The sequence below is a fragment of the Ovis aries genome, chromosome 23 (genome assembly GCF_016772045.2).
Source record: "Ovis aries strain OAR_USU_Benz2616 breed Rambouillet chromosome 23, ARS-UI_Ramb_v3.0, whole genome shotgun sequence".
Classification (NCBI taxonomy): Eukaryota; Metazoa; Chordata; class Mammalia; order Artiodactyla; family Bovidae; genus Ovis; species Ovis aries.
In genome coordinates, this window is record NC_056076.1 from 61550527 (window position 1) to 61565326 (window position 14800).

Genomic DNA, 14800 nt, shown 5'->3' on the forward strand with positions numbered 1-14800 from the left:
TATATTCATTGATGAGCTCTAGTAATTTTCTGGTGGAGTTTTTAGGGTTTTCTATGTAGAGGATCATGGCATCTGCAAACAGTGAGAGTGTTACTTCTTCTTTTCCAATTTGGATTCCTTTTATTTCTTTTTCTGCTCTGATTGCTGTGGCCAAAACTTCCAGAACTATGTTGAATAGTAGCGGTGAAAGTGGACACCCTTGTCTTGTTCCTGACTTTAGGGGAAATGCTTTCAATTTTTCACCATTGAGGATAATGTTTGCTGTGGGTTTGTCATATATAGCTTTTATTGTGTTGAGGTGTGTTCCTTCTATTCCTGCTTTCTGGAGAGTTTTTATCATAAATGGATGTTGAATTTTGTCAAAGGCCTTCTCTGCATCTATTGAGATAATCATATGGCTTTTATTTTTCAATTTGTTAATGTGGTGAATTACATTGATTGATTTGCGGATATTGAAGAATCCTTGCATCCCTGGGATAAAGCCCACTTGGTCATGGTGTATGATCTTTTTAATGTGTTGTTGGATTCTGATTGCTAGAATTTTGTTAAGGATTTTTGCATCTATGTTCATCAGTGATATTGGCCTGTAGTTTTCTTTTTTTGTGGCATCTTTGTCAGGTTTTGATATTAGGGTGATGGTGGCCTCATAGAATGAGTTTGGAAGTTTACCTTCCTCTGCAATTTTCTGGAAGAGTTTGAGTAGGATAGGTGTTAGCTCTTCTCAAAATTTTTGGTAGAATTCAGCTGTGAAGCCGTCTGGATGTGGGCTTCTATTTCCTGGAAGATTTCTGATTACAGTTTCAATTTCCATGCTTGTGATGGGTCTAAGATTTTTTATTTCTTCCTGGTTCAGTTTTGGAAAGTTGTACTTTTCTAAGAATTTGTCCATTTCTTCCATGTTGTCCATTTTATTGGCATATAACTGTTGATAGTAGTCTCTTATGATCATTTGTATTTCTGTGTTGTCTGTTGTGATCTCTCCATTTTCATTTCTAATTTTATTTTGATTTTTCTCCCTTTGTTTCTTGATGAGTCTGGCTAATGGTTTGTCAATTTTATTTCAAAGAACCAGCTTTTGGCTTTGTTGATTTTTGCTATGGTCTCTTTTGTTTCTTTTGCATTTATTTCTCCCCTAATTTTTAAGACTTCTTTCCTTCTACTAACCCTGGGGTTCTCCATTTCTTCCTTTTCTAGTTGCTTTAGGTGTAGAGTTAGGTTATTTATTTGACCTTTTTCTTGTTTCTTGAGGTATGCCTGTGTTGCTATGAACCTTCCCCTTAGCACTGCTTTTACAGTCTCCCACAGGTTTTGGGTTGTTGTGTTTTCATTTTCATTCGTTTCTATGCAAATTTTTATTTCTTTTTTGATTTCTTCTGTGATTTGTTGGTTATTCAGCAGCGTGTTGTTCAGCCTCCGTATGTTGGAATTTTTAATAGCTTTTCTCCTGTAATTGAGATCTAATCTTAATGCATTATGGTCAGAAAAGATGCTTGGAATGACTTCTATTTTTTTGAATTTATCAAGGCTAGATTTATGGCCCAGGATGTGATCTGTCCTGGAGAAGGTTCCGTGTGCACTTGAGAAAAGGTGAAATTCATTGTTTTGGGGTGAAATGTCCTATAGATATCAATTAGGACTAACTGGTCTATTGCCTCATTTAAAGTTTGTGCTTCTTTGTTAATTTTCTGTTTAGTTGATCTGTCCATAGGTGTGAGTGGGGTATTAAAGTCTCCCACTATTGTTGTGTTACTGTTAATTTCCCCTTTCATGCTTGGTAGCATTTGTCTTACATATTGCGGTGCTCCTGTGTTGGGTGTCATTGCCCTGACAAAGAGAGCAGCATTTCAAGATCCTTTAAAGAGTTGTTCTCGCCTTTGCCTTCGTATGAAAAGACGGCGCACAGCCTAGCAGGAGCTCTAGTCCTGCTTCTCATCATTATGAACATAGGATGTGGTTTCTTCCCCTGCGGAGAATTCTGCCGTTGTCGTAACCTGTGTTTTCTCTCCAGAGGCTAGCTGGGCGAAGGCTGGGTGCAGCTCTGTAATGGGAGTCCCCTTCTTCTCTTGGAGGATCTACGCTGAACTGGTAGGGCAGGCATAGGCAGATGCGTTCGGGTTTTAGGAGTCTAGGGTGAGGTAGAACTGAACTCTGGGTCCTGTAAGGTCCTGGCTCACAGAGAAGGTGAACAGAGCTGGAGCTCTCCAGTAGATAGGAATCACGCTTGTTCATTTCTGAGGATTTAATTCTAAAGGGACACTCGTGTATGCTTTGCATTCTCTGAGGCGTCAGTGAGCAGTCCCTGAGTCTCCCAGGTTCCAGGCGCGTCTGACAGCATGTGTCTGAGGGTGCGTGTATTGTGGTCCAGGGGATGCTGTGTCCATGTTCAGATGTGTTCACATGAGGAGCTTGTTCCACAGGCCGTCCTGCTGGCCCCTGGGGTCAGGGACTGCCGCCTCGTGGCCCTCTATCGGCCCCCGTGTTGCCTAGGCTGTAAAGTCCCAAATGGACAGGGCTGACTGTATGAGCTGGAATATTTCTAGTTACACAGTGTGAAAACCTTAGGACCCGAATCAAGCCTCTGAAGGAGGACCCTGCTACCCAAGGGGGCAGAGGAAGCCGAGCCTACGGGTGAGAACTAAAGGCGTTTGGGCAAAAGCAGCTTTGTCTGAATCCACAGGCCTGTCCAGGGCCAGCTTTGTTTTGAAAAGTCAGCGCTGTCTCGGGGACGTAGGCAGCCTCTGCGGGTCTTGGGAGGAGGGCAGGCTGTGCTCGATGCAGCTCTAGCCCCGGAGTGCTCTGGAGTAAGGGGCCGAGGGAACTGGGAACGGCCGGCGTCCTGCTTCTGTCCTGTGAGAGAGAAGCAAATGACCCAAAGGGGCTAAAGTGAGAAATGTCCCAGAGGGCACGCTGCCCTCGTGTTCCGAGTGTGATAGCTACGTCTCCAGGCTCCTGTTGCCACTGACCTTGTGGTCCTCACTCGGTCAGCAAGTCCGGGAGGTTTGAGTCTCTGGGGCAGAGCGGCTTATGAAAAGGGTGGGTTAAGTCGATGAGATCTTTTTTGAACAACTTTCTTGTATTATCTCACTTGTTGGAAGACAAGAAAAACAGAACTTTTAAAAATTGAAATATGGTTGACTTACAATATTATATTAGCTTAAGGTGTACAACAGCGTAGTGATTCAATTAATTTTTATAGATGACATGCTGTACAAAGTTATGATAAAAATACTGATTTTATTCCCTCTATTGTACCATACTATTTACTGCCTGTTAAAGGGTTAATACTTTTTTCTACTTATCCCATTTCCAAAACCTAAGTAATTGAGGCCTTATCTATCTACTCTAAGATTTTTTAATTAAGATTAATTAAGATTTTACGTTGAGGCATAATTTACATTCAGGAAAATGTAGGGATAGAGTATATTTGGCTTGAGTAGCTTGAGGGGAAAGAATAAACTGCCACCGACATTGTTGGGAGTAGGTCAACCTAAAGACACGAAGCTTAAAGTATTAAAAGAGGGTTTTTTAGGAGACAGTCATCACAAGCCCGTTGCAGGTGGTTTCAGCTGTGATTTGTTTTAATTTACTTGGTTCAGGATGGCCGGTGTCTTACTGACCTTGTCGGTTTATGTCACTGGGTTGGGTGCTGCAGGAAATTGAAAAATGACTAATCCTCAAGGTACTTATAGCCTAACGCCCAGCTTAAAATAGCTGCACAGTAAACTAATCCAACGTGGGGTTAGAGGGAAAAGAAGACTGTAAGCGCTGGGGTGGGCTTTCATTTAGGCTCCTGGTATGAAGAGCAGCGCTCTGTGCACACGCAGAGCTTTGTATCGGGCAGATGGCTCCAGGCAGCGAGGAAACCGCTTCAGCTCTCCTTCCGTTCCGTTTGCTTCATAGTACAAACCTTGAAAAATACATGCAGATGCTCACTTTTTCTTTCTTTCTTTTTTCCTGGTAATAAATTATTGTTACCAGTTCTGTGGTTATGTAACTGAGGAAAAGGCCTGGATATGTAAGTCTTCATAAGTTAAAAATGGTTTAGTTTCTTCTCTAAATAGAACTTGTGCTTGGAGGCTTCATGAGGGGTCAGAAAAACATGTGTTATTGGAGAGAGCAAAAGGTTGAACTCTCTTTCTAGGGAGATTTCTTTAGCTCTGAATCTCGCTGCTAAAACAGTGTCATGGGTTTAATTGCATAATATTGTCTGTGAGATACTACAGCTTTGGGATGGTGTCTTTTGATCTGCTTGACCTGGTAGCAGTTAACTGCAGAAGAGAGAGGAATCTAAATCAGATGACTTGCAGTGATATCCTCGGCTTCCTCTGAGAACTTCAGGCCAGTTTTTCCCGCCGTACTACTATTTGCTTCTGGCCATGCTGGGTCTCCGCTGCTGCTGGGGCTCTCCCCTGGTCTGAGGGGGCAGAGGCTGCTCTTGGCTATGGTGCACGGCTTCTCAGAGCTGTGGGTCCCCCGTTGCAGAGCTTGGGTCTGGGGCACGCCAGCTCAGCAGCTGCGGCTCCAGAGCACCTTCAGACTGATTGCATTAAAGTTCTCATGGCCTGAATCAGCAACTTAAGTTTATGAGTTACTCTCCATGTTTTTCTTTGAATGTTGTGTCTTTTGATGTGCAGCTCAATAACTGTAGACAGATGTGAATTATGTTGGACCGTATTTGCGAATAAATGGACTGTGATTTTGTATCTTGTGATCAAGACAGGACTTAGTTCTGTGAGGGAAACTGGCAGATATTCTAATCTGGATCTTAACTGGCCTAGTCCTCCCATCTTACCGAAGTTGAGAATTTTCTTGATGGAAACCCCCAAAAGAGTTTCAGATAATCCGTGTTCTTCAGCAGATGGACGGGAGTGGAGTGATATCCCCGTGGGTCACCGGGCTGGGTGGGCGAGGTGCCACCGTCCTGCTGCTGCTCCTGAGAGCTCGGTGGAGGCTGGTTCCTGGGCCATTTTGCATTTGCGCTCTTACATCGTGGCCAGAGAGCTGCTGCTGCTGAGACAAGTCTAATTAACAAAGGGCCTTTCATAGGAGAGTTACAGATTCCTATGACAAGTGGAGATTAGGGTCTGCTTTTTCCCCGTGGTTGGAGCAAAACAAAGTATTTTCAGGGGATGGGAAGGAGGAGAGAGTGTATGTACAAATGAAGTACGCGGTGATTATTAGAATATCCCCAGAATATCAGTCACACTACAGACCAGACGTTTTCGTGACTCAGACAGAATGGGTGTAAACATCAAAGGGACTAGAAGGGAATTTATGGAGGATTTGGGAAGGCACGGTCAATTGGGCATGACAACTGGTCCCTCTCGGCAAAGACAGAGAATCTCTGACGCTTGAAGAGCTGGATTACCTGTGTCGTCCTCCTAAGGGAAGAGAGCTATCTTGTGAAGTTCTGATGTTTTGATAGCCATCGTGAAATAGTGTTTCCCCTAGATTACCTACTAAACATGCATTTTTCTGGCCATTTTCTCATTTCTGCTGACTCAACTTGACCAGTCATCAGAATTCTTAATTCTGTATAGATTTTTGAAGCCTTGTGTGCTGCGCTTCGTCATTCAGCACGTCCAACTCTTTGCAGCCCCATGGACCCCTGTAGCCTGCCAGGTTCCTCTGTCCAAGGGGATTCTCCAGGCAAGAATACTAGAGGGGATTGCCGTGCCCTCCTCCACTGAAACCTTTACCCTGACCTAATTAATAGGAATATCTGGGAGGTAAAGTTGAGGATCACAGACCTTCTAGAATGAGACCTTCCAAAAACACACTTTTGTGTGTTTTTGCTAGAAGTGCATTACATTATTCTAATGATAATAAAACATCAAACAAATCTAAATTGAGAGACATTCCACAAAATGTACTTTTTTAAAGTGTCAAGGTCATTTGAAACAAATTGCACTGATTAGAAGAGACGTATGAGGCACGATAAGGAAATGGAATGTGCAGTCCTCAGCTGGCTTCTGGACGAGGGAGGACACGTGTGGGATGACTGGCTGAACCAGGGGAAGGTCTGCAGATTCGCTTACGGTGTCCCCTCAGTGCTAGTTCTTAGTATAATTACGCTTGATTTTTAAAGTTAATCCTTTTTGAGTTCTTGTTCAGCAAGTCTTCCGTCTGTATGACCTTTGTTCCCTCGCTCCATAGGCTTATGATCTTTATTGACCAAGCCAGGCACATTTTCAGACCTTGCCGAATAATAATGTGTGTGTTCTGTTAGGCTGTACGTATGTACTTTTTCTTCCCATAGTCTCACTATTAAGTGATATTGCTGTACAATGAATAATAGGCATCCTTTTTTCAAACTGGTAAGTGGGGATGTAGTAATTTAGTGGGTTTCTACCAGCACTTAAAAAATGGGATAGAAAATATCAGTGTAAGACAGAGTGAGGTTAAATACTGTTGCAAGAAACTTTTGTTTGTATGTGTGTGTTTTGCATCTTCACTAGGTGGTCATGTGAAATGCATGTTGTACCCCTAGTTGCTACTAATGAAAAGTTTCGAAGTCCCTGCTTTAAGAGCTACCAGTCTTTTGAAGACAGATGAAGTTGTTAAAAGCATTACATTGTGTAGACACATCAGAAGTAATTTAGAGCATTTTGTTTGACACCTCTTAAGGATTTTGAGGGCCAGAAATCAGGGGGTTGTATAAAAGTTAAAGGATTTCACTGCGCTTAGGGTCTTAAGCTTTTGCATTTTTAATAGAGCACAAGTCACAGTACCTATCTGTATGAAAATGATTCGAATGCAGAGTAGCTGGTACGCCTGCAAATACATGGACCTGGCGGCACCGATCCTGTGCTTCGCGTCAGGGACAGAATTTGGCTGTAAAATTTAAGGGTGTGCTGGGAATTACTGGGAAAAAAAAAGAAAACCAGAAGCAAAACAGAAAACCCTGAAGGAGCCAGAATAGACGGACAGAATGTGCCAGGGGAGAACAGAGGGATTGCTCTAGAACCAGGAAGCAGATCTGTCCCCCGCCGCCGTGGGCAGCTCTCCAGATGCTTCAGGGCAGGAGTCCTGTGTGAGTGTCCTTCTCTGCAGCGTCACACTCTCTGCTGAGGAAAGGTTTGCGTGCTCTGCTGCGTGTTCCGTTATTTTAGGGATGGAGTTGGAAGTGTGTGTGGTGTGTGTGGTCTTCACACTGCCCAGCAGGTGCTCTGCTTGGCCTCCAGGGTTTTGGGGGAAGATGATATGAAAATGTCCTCAGGAAAATGCTTTATTATTTCTGCTTCAGGTACGTTTTGGAGAATTGTATTAAGTACTCATGGGCTTTCTTGGGGCTTCCCTCGCGGCTCAGATGGCAAAGATCTCTGGGTCGGAAAGATCCCTCGGAGAAGGGAATGAGTACCCACTCCACTCTTCTTGTCTGGCAAATCCCATGGACAGAGGAGCCTGGCGGGCTACAGTCCGTGGGGTCGCAGAGTCATACACGACTGAGCGACTGAACACTACCCCTTTCACATAGTGGGGTCTTTAAGATCAGTGAGATCCGGGTTTATTTCTGACTCTGCCACTAATTTCCCAAGTGGCGTTAGTGTCAAAGAACCTGCCAGCCAGTGCAGGAGACGAAAGACACACCGGTCTTTCGGAGCTTTCCTGGTGGCTGAAAATAGCAAAGATCCTGGGTTGAGAAGATCCCCTGGAGAAGGGAATGGCAACCCACTCTAGTATTCTTGCCTGGAGAATCCCATGGACAGAGGAGCCTGGCGGGCTACTGTCCATGGGGTCGAAAAGAGTTGGACATGGCTGAACCCACATGTGCACACACACGGCCACTAATTACTGTTTAACAGCAGCCAAGTAATTTGACTTTTCTCAGCTTCAGTTTGCCTTCTGTGAAATGGAGCCGGGGCATGGTGGGGGATCAGATGAAACAGGAAATAAGAAAGAGCTGTAGTCTCTACAGAGCACTTTACCGAAAGACAGCAATGACTTGCAACTGCTTTCCTCTGGTCTTTATGAGAGGGTTGGGTTGTGAAGAGGGTTCCGTGGATCAAAGTCTTCATGGCGAATTGAACAAGTCTTTTATGCAGTTACTGCAAAAATCTACAAGGGAGAAGCTTGAGGACGTTCTCCCATACCATACGGAGTTGATACCTAACTCAGTGCTTAAGGAATTTAACTCTGGAAGGTTTTGAAAGCAGAGGAGGGTAGGGTTTTACACCTCATTTATTGAGTAAAACTGTTATCTGGACTGGAGACATTTTACAGAATTAAAGCAGTTGCTCACTCTGATGGATATAACACGTAGACGATTAAACCAACTTGATCTGCTTTCTGCTGAAATGTGTGGCTGTGTGACAGGCGTGTTTATTTCTTGAAGGGCGGGCATTGAATTTAATTTCCCCGAGACGATTATAATCAGAAATGCTTTTAGGCCAGTTGTTTGCTCTGTGGCCATTGACTAACAAGATGATTCAGTCAGGCTTGATTCAGTTCAAACTCAGTCTTTTGAAACCAGCCATGTAGTTTCAACTTAGTTTTATTTCCTGGAGGGGTAGAATGTGGGATCCCCCCACTCAGTTTCCCATGAAGAGTGTATAAGCTTCAATACAGGCAGATTTCAACACGATGAATAGACAAGTCTTTCTGGAAATCACTCCCGTGTTGTAAGGAGTTTCAGAATTCCTTTAGTAGTTTTCTCCGTGAGCATTCACTAGTCAGTCTTTTTTCCTTTTTCAAAACAAATTTCCTTCTTTTTTTCCTGGCCTAAAAATAATGCAAATATTCATGGGTTAATTTCTTTCCTTTTCATGGGTTTATGACTACATATCTCCTAGAGAAGTGTGTCTTTATGAGATCGTCAGAGTTCTCAGTTGGCCCTGTTCCAAAATGTTTTAGGGCAAATGCGTTTTAATGTTTTATAGTTCTACACTGGAGAAATCCTAACAGGGTACTTAAGTCAGGTGATAAAATGAAAGTCGTAAAAGTGCTTTAAAGAACTATGGCGCTGGAATGGGTTTCCTTCCTAGTTCAAAACCATTTCAGAAACTGCGTGAATGACCTTTATTTTCTTCTCTGTAGCACACACGACTGTAATTTCCCATGACTATTTATGGTCTGTACAGCCCTTTTCTAACTTCCTTTTTTTCTTTTTTTAAATATCAACGGAATACGTGTTTCTTTAATGGAAAATGTTCTATTTGGGGGAAGCTGCTTTTCCTTAGCTATGTCGTGGAGGGGTGTGTGTGTGTAAGTAAGTGTGGGGGCTGCAAGATCAGAGAGTATTGAATTAGTGGATTGAAAGCTTGGAACGACAGTCTTGGTGGTGACTCCTGAATACAGAGCCTTCTTTTTATCCTTGATTAAAAATATCTGTACCTGTTATTCCAGAGTCTGTCTTTTTAAGGAAGATTTTATTCTTTTTTTTTAACTAAGGTATGGTAAAATAGTCCCGAATTGGAGGCAGAACGTGTCAAAGCTGGGGTTTCGCAATGAGAGAAAGTTGATTCGTTGACAGAGTGGTTCGTTCCAGGCAGGGGTTGGGGAACAAGGCAGCCTTGGCCTTGGTGGCTGTGGCAGGTGGGTCCTGTGGGCTGGACCGTCTCTTTGCTCGGTCACTGCAACCCCACAGTGGAGCGCCCGTGCTGGAGATCACCGGGACGCGGCAGGGTTGTCTGTCTGCCCAGGTCCTGCTCCGCCCTCTGCTTCTCTTTTCAGTGACTGGGAACCTGATCCCAGCAAGGATTCTGTTTCAGTTCTCCAGCTTTGCATTTTGCCTTCATCTGTGTTTCACAGTAACTAAGGAAGTAGTACAGTTTTTGACAGTTTTAGTTATTGGAGAAGGAAATGGCAACCCACTCCAGTGTTCTTGCCTGAAGAATCCCAGGGACGGGGGAATCTGGTGGGCTTCCGTCTATGGGGTCGCACAGAGTTGGACACGACTGAAGCGACTTAGCAGTAGCAGTAGTCACCTCAAGTGTAAAAACATTCTTCATAGTTGTTCACACAATCATTTGGGTTACTGATAGCATGTATTAATACATATGTTTCCATGTAAATTTTATTAAAGTATAATATAAATACAGAAATGGGACCATAAGTATGAAGGTGTCAGTTGCTCACGCGTGATCAATTCTTTGCAACCCCATGGACTGTAGCCCGCCAGACTCTCTGTCCGTAGAGTTCTCCAGGCAAGAGTACTGGAGGGAGTAGCCCGTTTCCTTCTTCTGCAAGTATAGTACTTGATAAATTTTCTCAAAGTGAACATACTCATGTGACCAGCACCCAGATTAAGAACCAGAACGGTGCCATACTAGAAAAAATTAGAAGCTATCTTCCAGACACTGCCTCCCTTCCCTGATTTTTAATATTGTAGATTAGTTTTGCCTGATTTTGAACTCTGTAATTATGGAATCATGCAGTGTGTCCTGTTACCTAGATTCTCTTATTAGGATCATATTTTTTAGATTCATCCTATTGATACATGTAGTTCTTCATTTTCGCTACTATATAGTATTCCATTTTTTACTATAGAACAAATTATCTCTTGCAGTTGTGAATATAAGTCAGTAAAATATGGTTTATACAGCATACTGAAAAGGACTTAGTCACTGTGTGATTTAGTTATATTGTGATCTAACATCTAATTGTTTTATTGCTGTGAAAACTCTTTTATTTTAAAATAGGCAGTTGTGTTTCTCTTCCTTAAGACAGAACATCAGCTCTACCTTATCACTCTCCTTTCTACTCCCCAGCAGCTAAAAATATGACTTCCTTTTTCTTTTGTTCTTCCATAAAAATCTATTTCTAGGGAATTCCCTGGCAGCCCAGTGGTTGGGACTCTGTGGTCCCACTGCAAGGGGCAAGGGCTCCATCAGGGAGCTCAGATCCTGCGAGCCACACAGTGTGGCCAGGAAAAACAACCAAAGTTGATCTCTGTCTCTTTGTAGCTGACACATTCAGGTAATTACCGTGTTCAGCATAGATTGTGGAGGCATATATCTATATGCCTGCCAAAGCTAAAGCCTGCCTTTAAATTCGTGTTTCTAAGCCCAGTTTCCAGGAGAGCAGGTGTCCCTCAGGAAGCTCCTGGGTTTGCTGAGGATTGTGGAGCGGAGCTCTGGCTTCTCAGCGTGGTTGTGTTGTCTTTTTCTTCGTAGCCTGAGATTCCTGAATGCGTCTGCAAACAAACTGGAAACCCTCCCTCCAGCCGCGCTCTCAGAGGAGACCAGCAGCGTCCTACAGGAGCTGTATTTGACGAACAACAGCCTCACAGATAAATGTGTGCCCTTGTTAACCGGACACCCCCATCTGAAGATTCTTCACATGGCCTATAACCGACTGCAGAGTTTCCCTGCAAGGTAAAAGAAGTTTAGAGTGACAGCCTTCGTTGCATTTCTGAAAATGGGTTCATAGATGGAAAGGCAAAAACTAAAATGTTTAGTTTCCAAATAGTGTAAAGCTTGCTCCTCTTTTCTGTAAGCCATTATCAGTGTTCCGCTAAAGAGGGATGTGTTTAGCTTTCTAATATGAATGTATCCAAGGACCCCTTTGCTAGACTGCTCTTATGATTTTGAAACAAAGTATGTTATTTACAAGGTATGTTTTTCTTTTGCTTCCTATTAACCAGTCAAATTAATTTTTAAAAAAATAGCATAGTATGGCAAGTGAGAATTAGAACGTTAACTAGGAACCTGAAGGTTCTTAATTAGCAAATAGCTTTGTATTTGTGTTTATGGTATAAGAAGCAGTGGTGGCTTATTTGATCATAGAAACTGTGACACTGGAAATAATTTATGGCTCTCAGAAAATTCCACTTTTAAGTCTATTTTAATTTGAATTTGTAATCTGGGAAACAGTAGCACTGTATCTTGCCTTGAATGAATCTGCACACCGAGCCTGCCGTGGAGGACTTACTCTGCTTCTGTGTCATTGGCATTTATCCATTTAACAAGTCAGGTCCTAGAACTCACACCCACACATCAAAGAAGCAAACGCTAACCCCTGTGGTATTGTGCTGTTAACTAACTGCAGCTTAGCATTGGGCCAAAGCTGGATGCTGGCACAGCCTCCCTCTGTGGCCTTCAAGGTCAGCAGTCTGTTGAAGCCCTTCCTGAAACGGGGAGGCCCGCATGCGCATCGCCGTCTGGTGCTGCTCTGTTGCGTAGTGTGCACTTAATTTCTTCCGCTCATCTGATGTTGATGTTTAAGTTTTTCTTTCTTTTTTCAATTGTTATGTATTTTTCTTTTGCTATGGAATGAGCTGCTGTTTTTAGAAGAAATCCTGGTAGTCCCATAAGAATCACACCCTTGGAAGGGCTCCCCACCCTCTGTAAGGTGGTTAGTGACCAGGCACAGCAGTCCCCTCAGGCTCTGAGGGTTCCCCCGAGCGACCCAGGCCACTGGTGGCTGCCCTAAATACAGAAACTTGGGTTTTTTCCCACCTTCATTCTATGTTGAGGCATGGAAATTTCTTTAACATTTTCTTCCTTGGGCCTGATTTCCATATTTTGAATCTTTCATGCCTGTTACTTATTGATTTCTTCCCATTTCTTTTCAAAATATGTGACATATTCAAACAACAATCTCTTACAAATTCAGGCTGTCAGAGACGGATTACTTCACAGTCGGTACATACAGGGGTGTTTGTAGCGTACCCTAACACTATGTTGAATGTGTATGATATTAAAAGATCTGATTTCATAAGGTGAAAACTTAGTTCTTGTATCTTTGCTATATATCTTCAAGTAATCAAATAAAGTAACTTTATGTTTGAGAGAGAACAGAAGGGCAATAAAGGGTTTCTTGCTAAATTGTTTGGATAGTTTATTGTGACAAGTGAAACTGCAGCAGGCAGGTAAGATACCAGTAACTGTGGTGCCTGTTAAGACTCTGGCATCACCCGCAGTGGAAAAGGGGTCAGAGGAGTGGTAGATGCGTGTGGGGCTGGGGGTGGGGGCGGGGGAGCTTTCCCCCTCTAGATTTACAGAAAATATAGGAAACCCCTAACTCTGGAATTTTTCTTTATTTGCTTACTGTAATTATTGATTAATATAACAAATGTTAATTCTAGACTATAAGGTTAATTCTAGACTGTACAGTCCATGGAATTCTCCAGGCCAAATACTGGAGTGGGTAGCCTTTCCCTTCTCCAGGGCATCTTCCCAACCCAGGGATCGAACCCAGGTCTCCTGCATTACAGGTGGATTCTTTACCAGCTGAGCCATCAGGGAAATTATATTCGGGTGTGTTATTAAGGTAAAGTCAGAAAGGTGCTTTCTTTGTAGATTTTAGCAGAAGTTGAAAGAAATGTCTTTGGGTACAGATTGAATTTGGCTCAGCCAGAAGATCTCTCAGTGGCTCAGACAGTAAAGAGTCCACCTGCAATGCAGGAGACCTGGGTTTGATCCCTGAGTGGGGAGGGTCCCCTGGGGAAGGGAATGACTACCCACTCCAGTATTCTCGCCTGGAGAATTCCATGGACAGAGGAGCCTGGTGGGCTACAGTCCGTGGGGTCTCGAAGAGTCGGACACGACTGAGTGACTGACACACTCACGCAGACAGTCTCGAGGTGACCGGGCGGCCCATCAGCATCCTCCTCATCACTGCCGCTTCCTTATCACATGTGATGCTGGAGGAATTTGCGGAGTGGGTTTCAGGAGAAAGCATATCTTCATATAAGCCTTCTCTCTTCTCCTCTGTATCCCCGTGAGGTCTCAGTGCCAGTACAAAGAAACCCTGCTCTTACACTACGCTCTTTAAAGCACATATACTAGATTAATGCAGACTTTTGACCCTTTCAAGTAGGATTTTCACTGAAGTTCAGACTAAGCCACATAGCAAAGTGATTGTTGCCAGGGTAACTTAATTCACACACGGAGTTTTAATAGGAAACGGACATCCATTTTTCTTCTTATTGCCAATTTAAAGAATTGAAGCTAAGACTTTTTGTTTTGTAGTAAGAAAAGCGTGTATGTTAGTTTCTCAGTCATGTCCAGCTCTCTGCGACCCCGTGGACTGTAGCCCACCAGGTTCCTCTGTCCTTGGAATTCTCCAGGCCAGAGTGCTGGAGTGGGTTGCCATTTCCTACTCCAGGGGATCTTCCTGACCCAGTGATTGAACTCGGGTTTCTTGCATCTCCTGCGTTGCGAGCAGAGTCTTCACTCTCTGAGCCACCAGGGAAGCCCCTGCAGTAAGAAAGGAGGCGTTAAAATCCTCTGATCCTCAAAAACAGCAGCGAAAAGGTGATTCAGCAAATCATTCGTTACAGTGATTCCGAGTGAGTCTTTAAAGAATCTTCAGACTAAATTACCCTTTGGTTCTCGTTATCTATTATTAGTATTTTCTTTTTGAATTTCTTTCTAGTTGTTTTGTGACTTGCCCACCTTGGATTTTCTCTTTTTTTAGTAAAATGGCAAAACTGGAGGAACTTGAAGAGATTGACCTCAGTGGGAATAAACTGAAGGCCGTCCCGACGACCATCATGAGCTGCAGACGCATGCACACAGTGACTGCTCACTCCAACTGCATCGAAGTCTTCCCCGAGGTTATGCAGCTCCCGGAGATCAAGGTACGTGGCCAAGCCCGTGACCCCAGGCGTCAGGCCGCAGACGTGCTTCCTGTGAGTCACTGGCTCCGGATACTGGCTCCCCCTGGGTCTCCTTGGGGTGAAGACGCCTCTGTTGTTCTTGCTCCATCCTCCTCGCTGCTGGGCCACACTGCTGAGCTAAACGAGGGGGGAAACCAGAAAACAAGAAGCCCTATGCTGGGAGTGGGGAAGGTGGCTCAGAGGCCAAGAGTCTGCCTGTAGAGACACTGGAGGCCGGGAAGACGCCCTGCAGGAGGG

At 43.8% G+C, this 14800-nt stretch overlaps 1 protein-coding gene across 1 annotated transcript in view; it reads left to right on the top strand.

Moving 5' to 3' along the window:
- The window catches only part of PHLPP1 (PH domain and leucine rich repeat protein phosphatase 1), a 232258-nt gene that overhangs the window by 187936 nt on the left and 29522 nt on the right, over positions 1-14800 (top strand). The window contains exons 11-12 of the mRNA XM_042239364.1: positions 11115-11315; positions 14362-14524. Of these exons, the coding sequence (XP_042095298.1) occupies positions 11115-11315; positions 14362-14524 (364 nt within the window). The remainder of the gene's footprint in view (positions 1-11114; positions 11316-14361; positions 14525-14800) is intronic.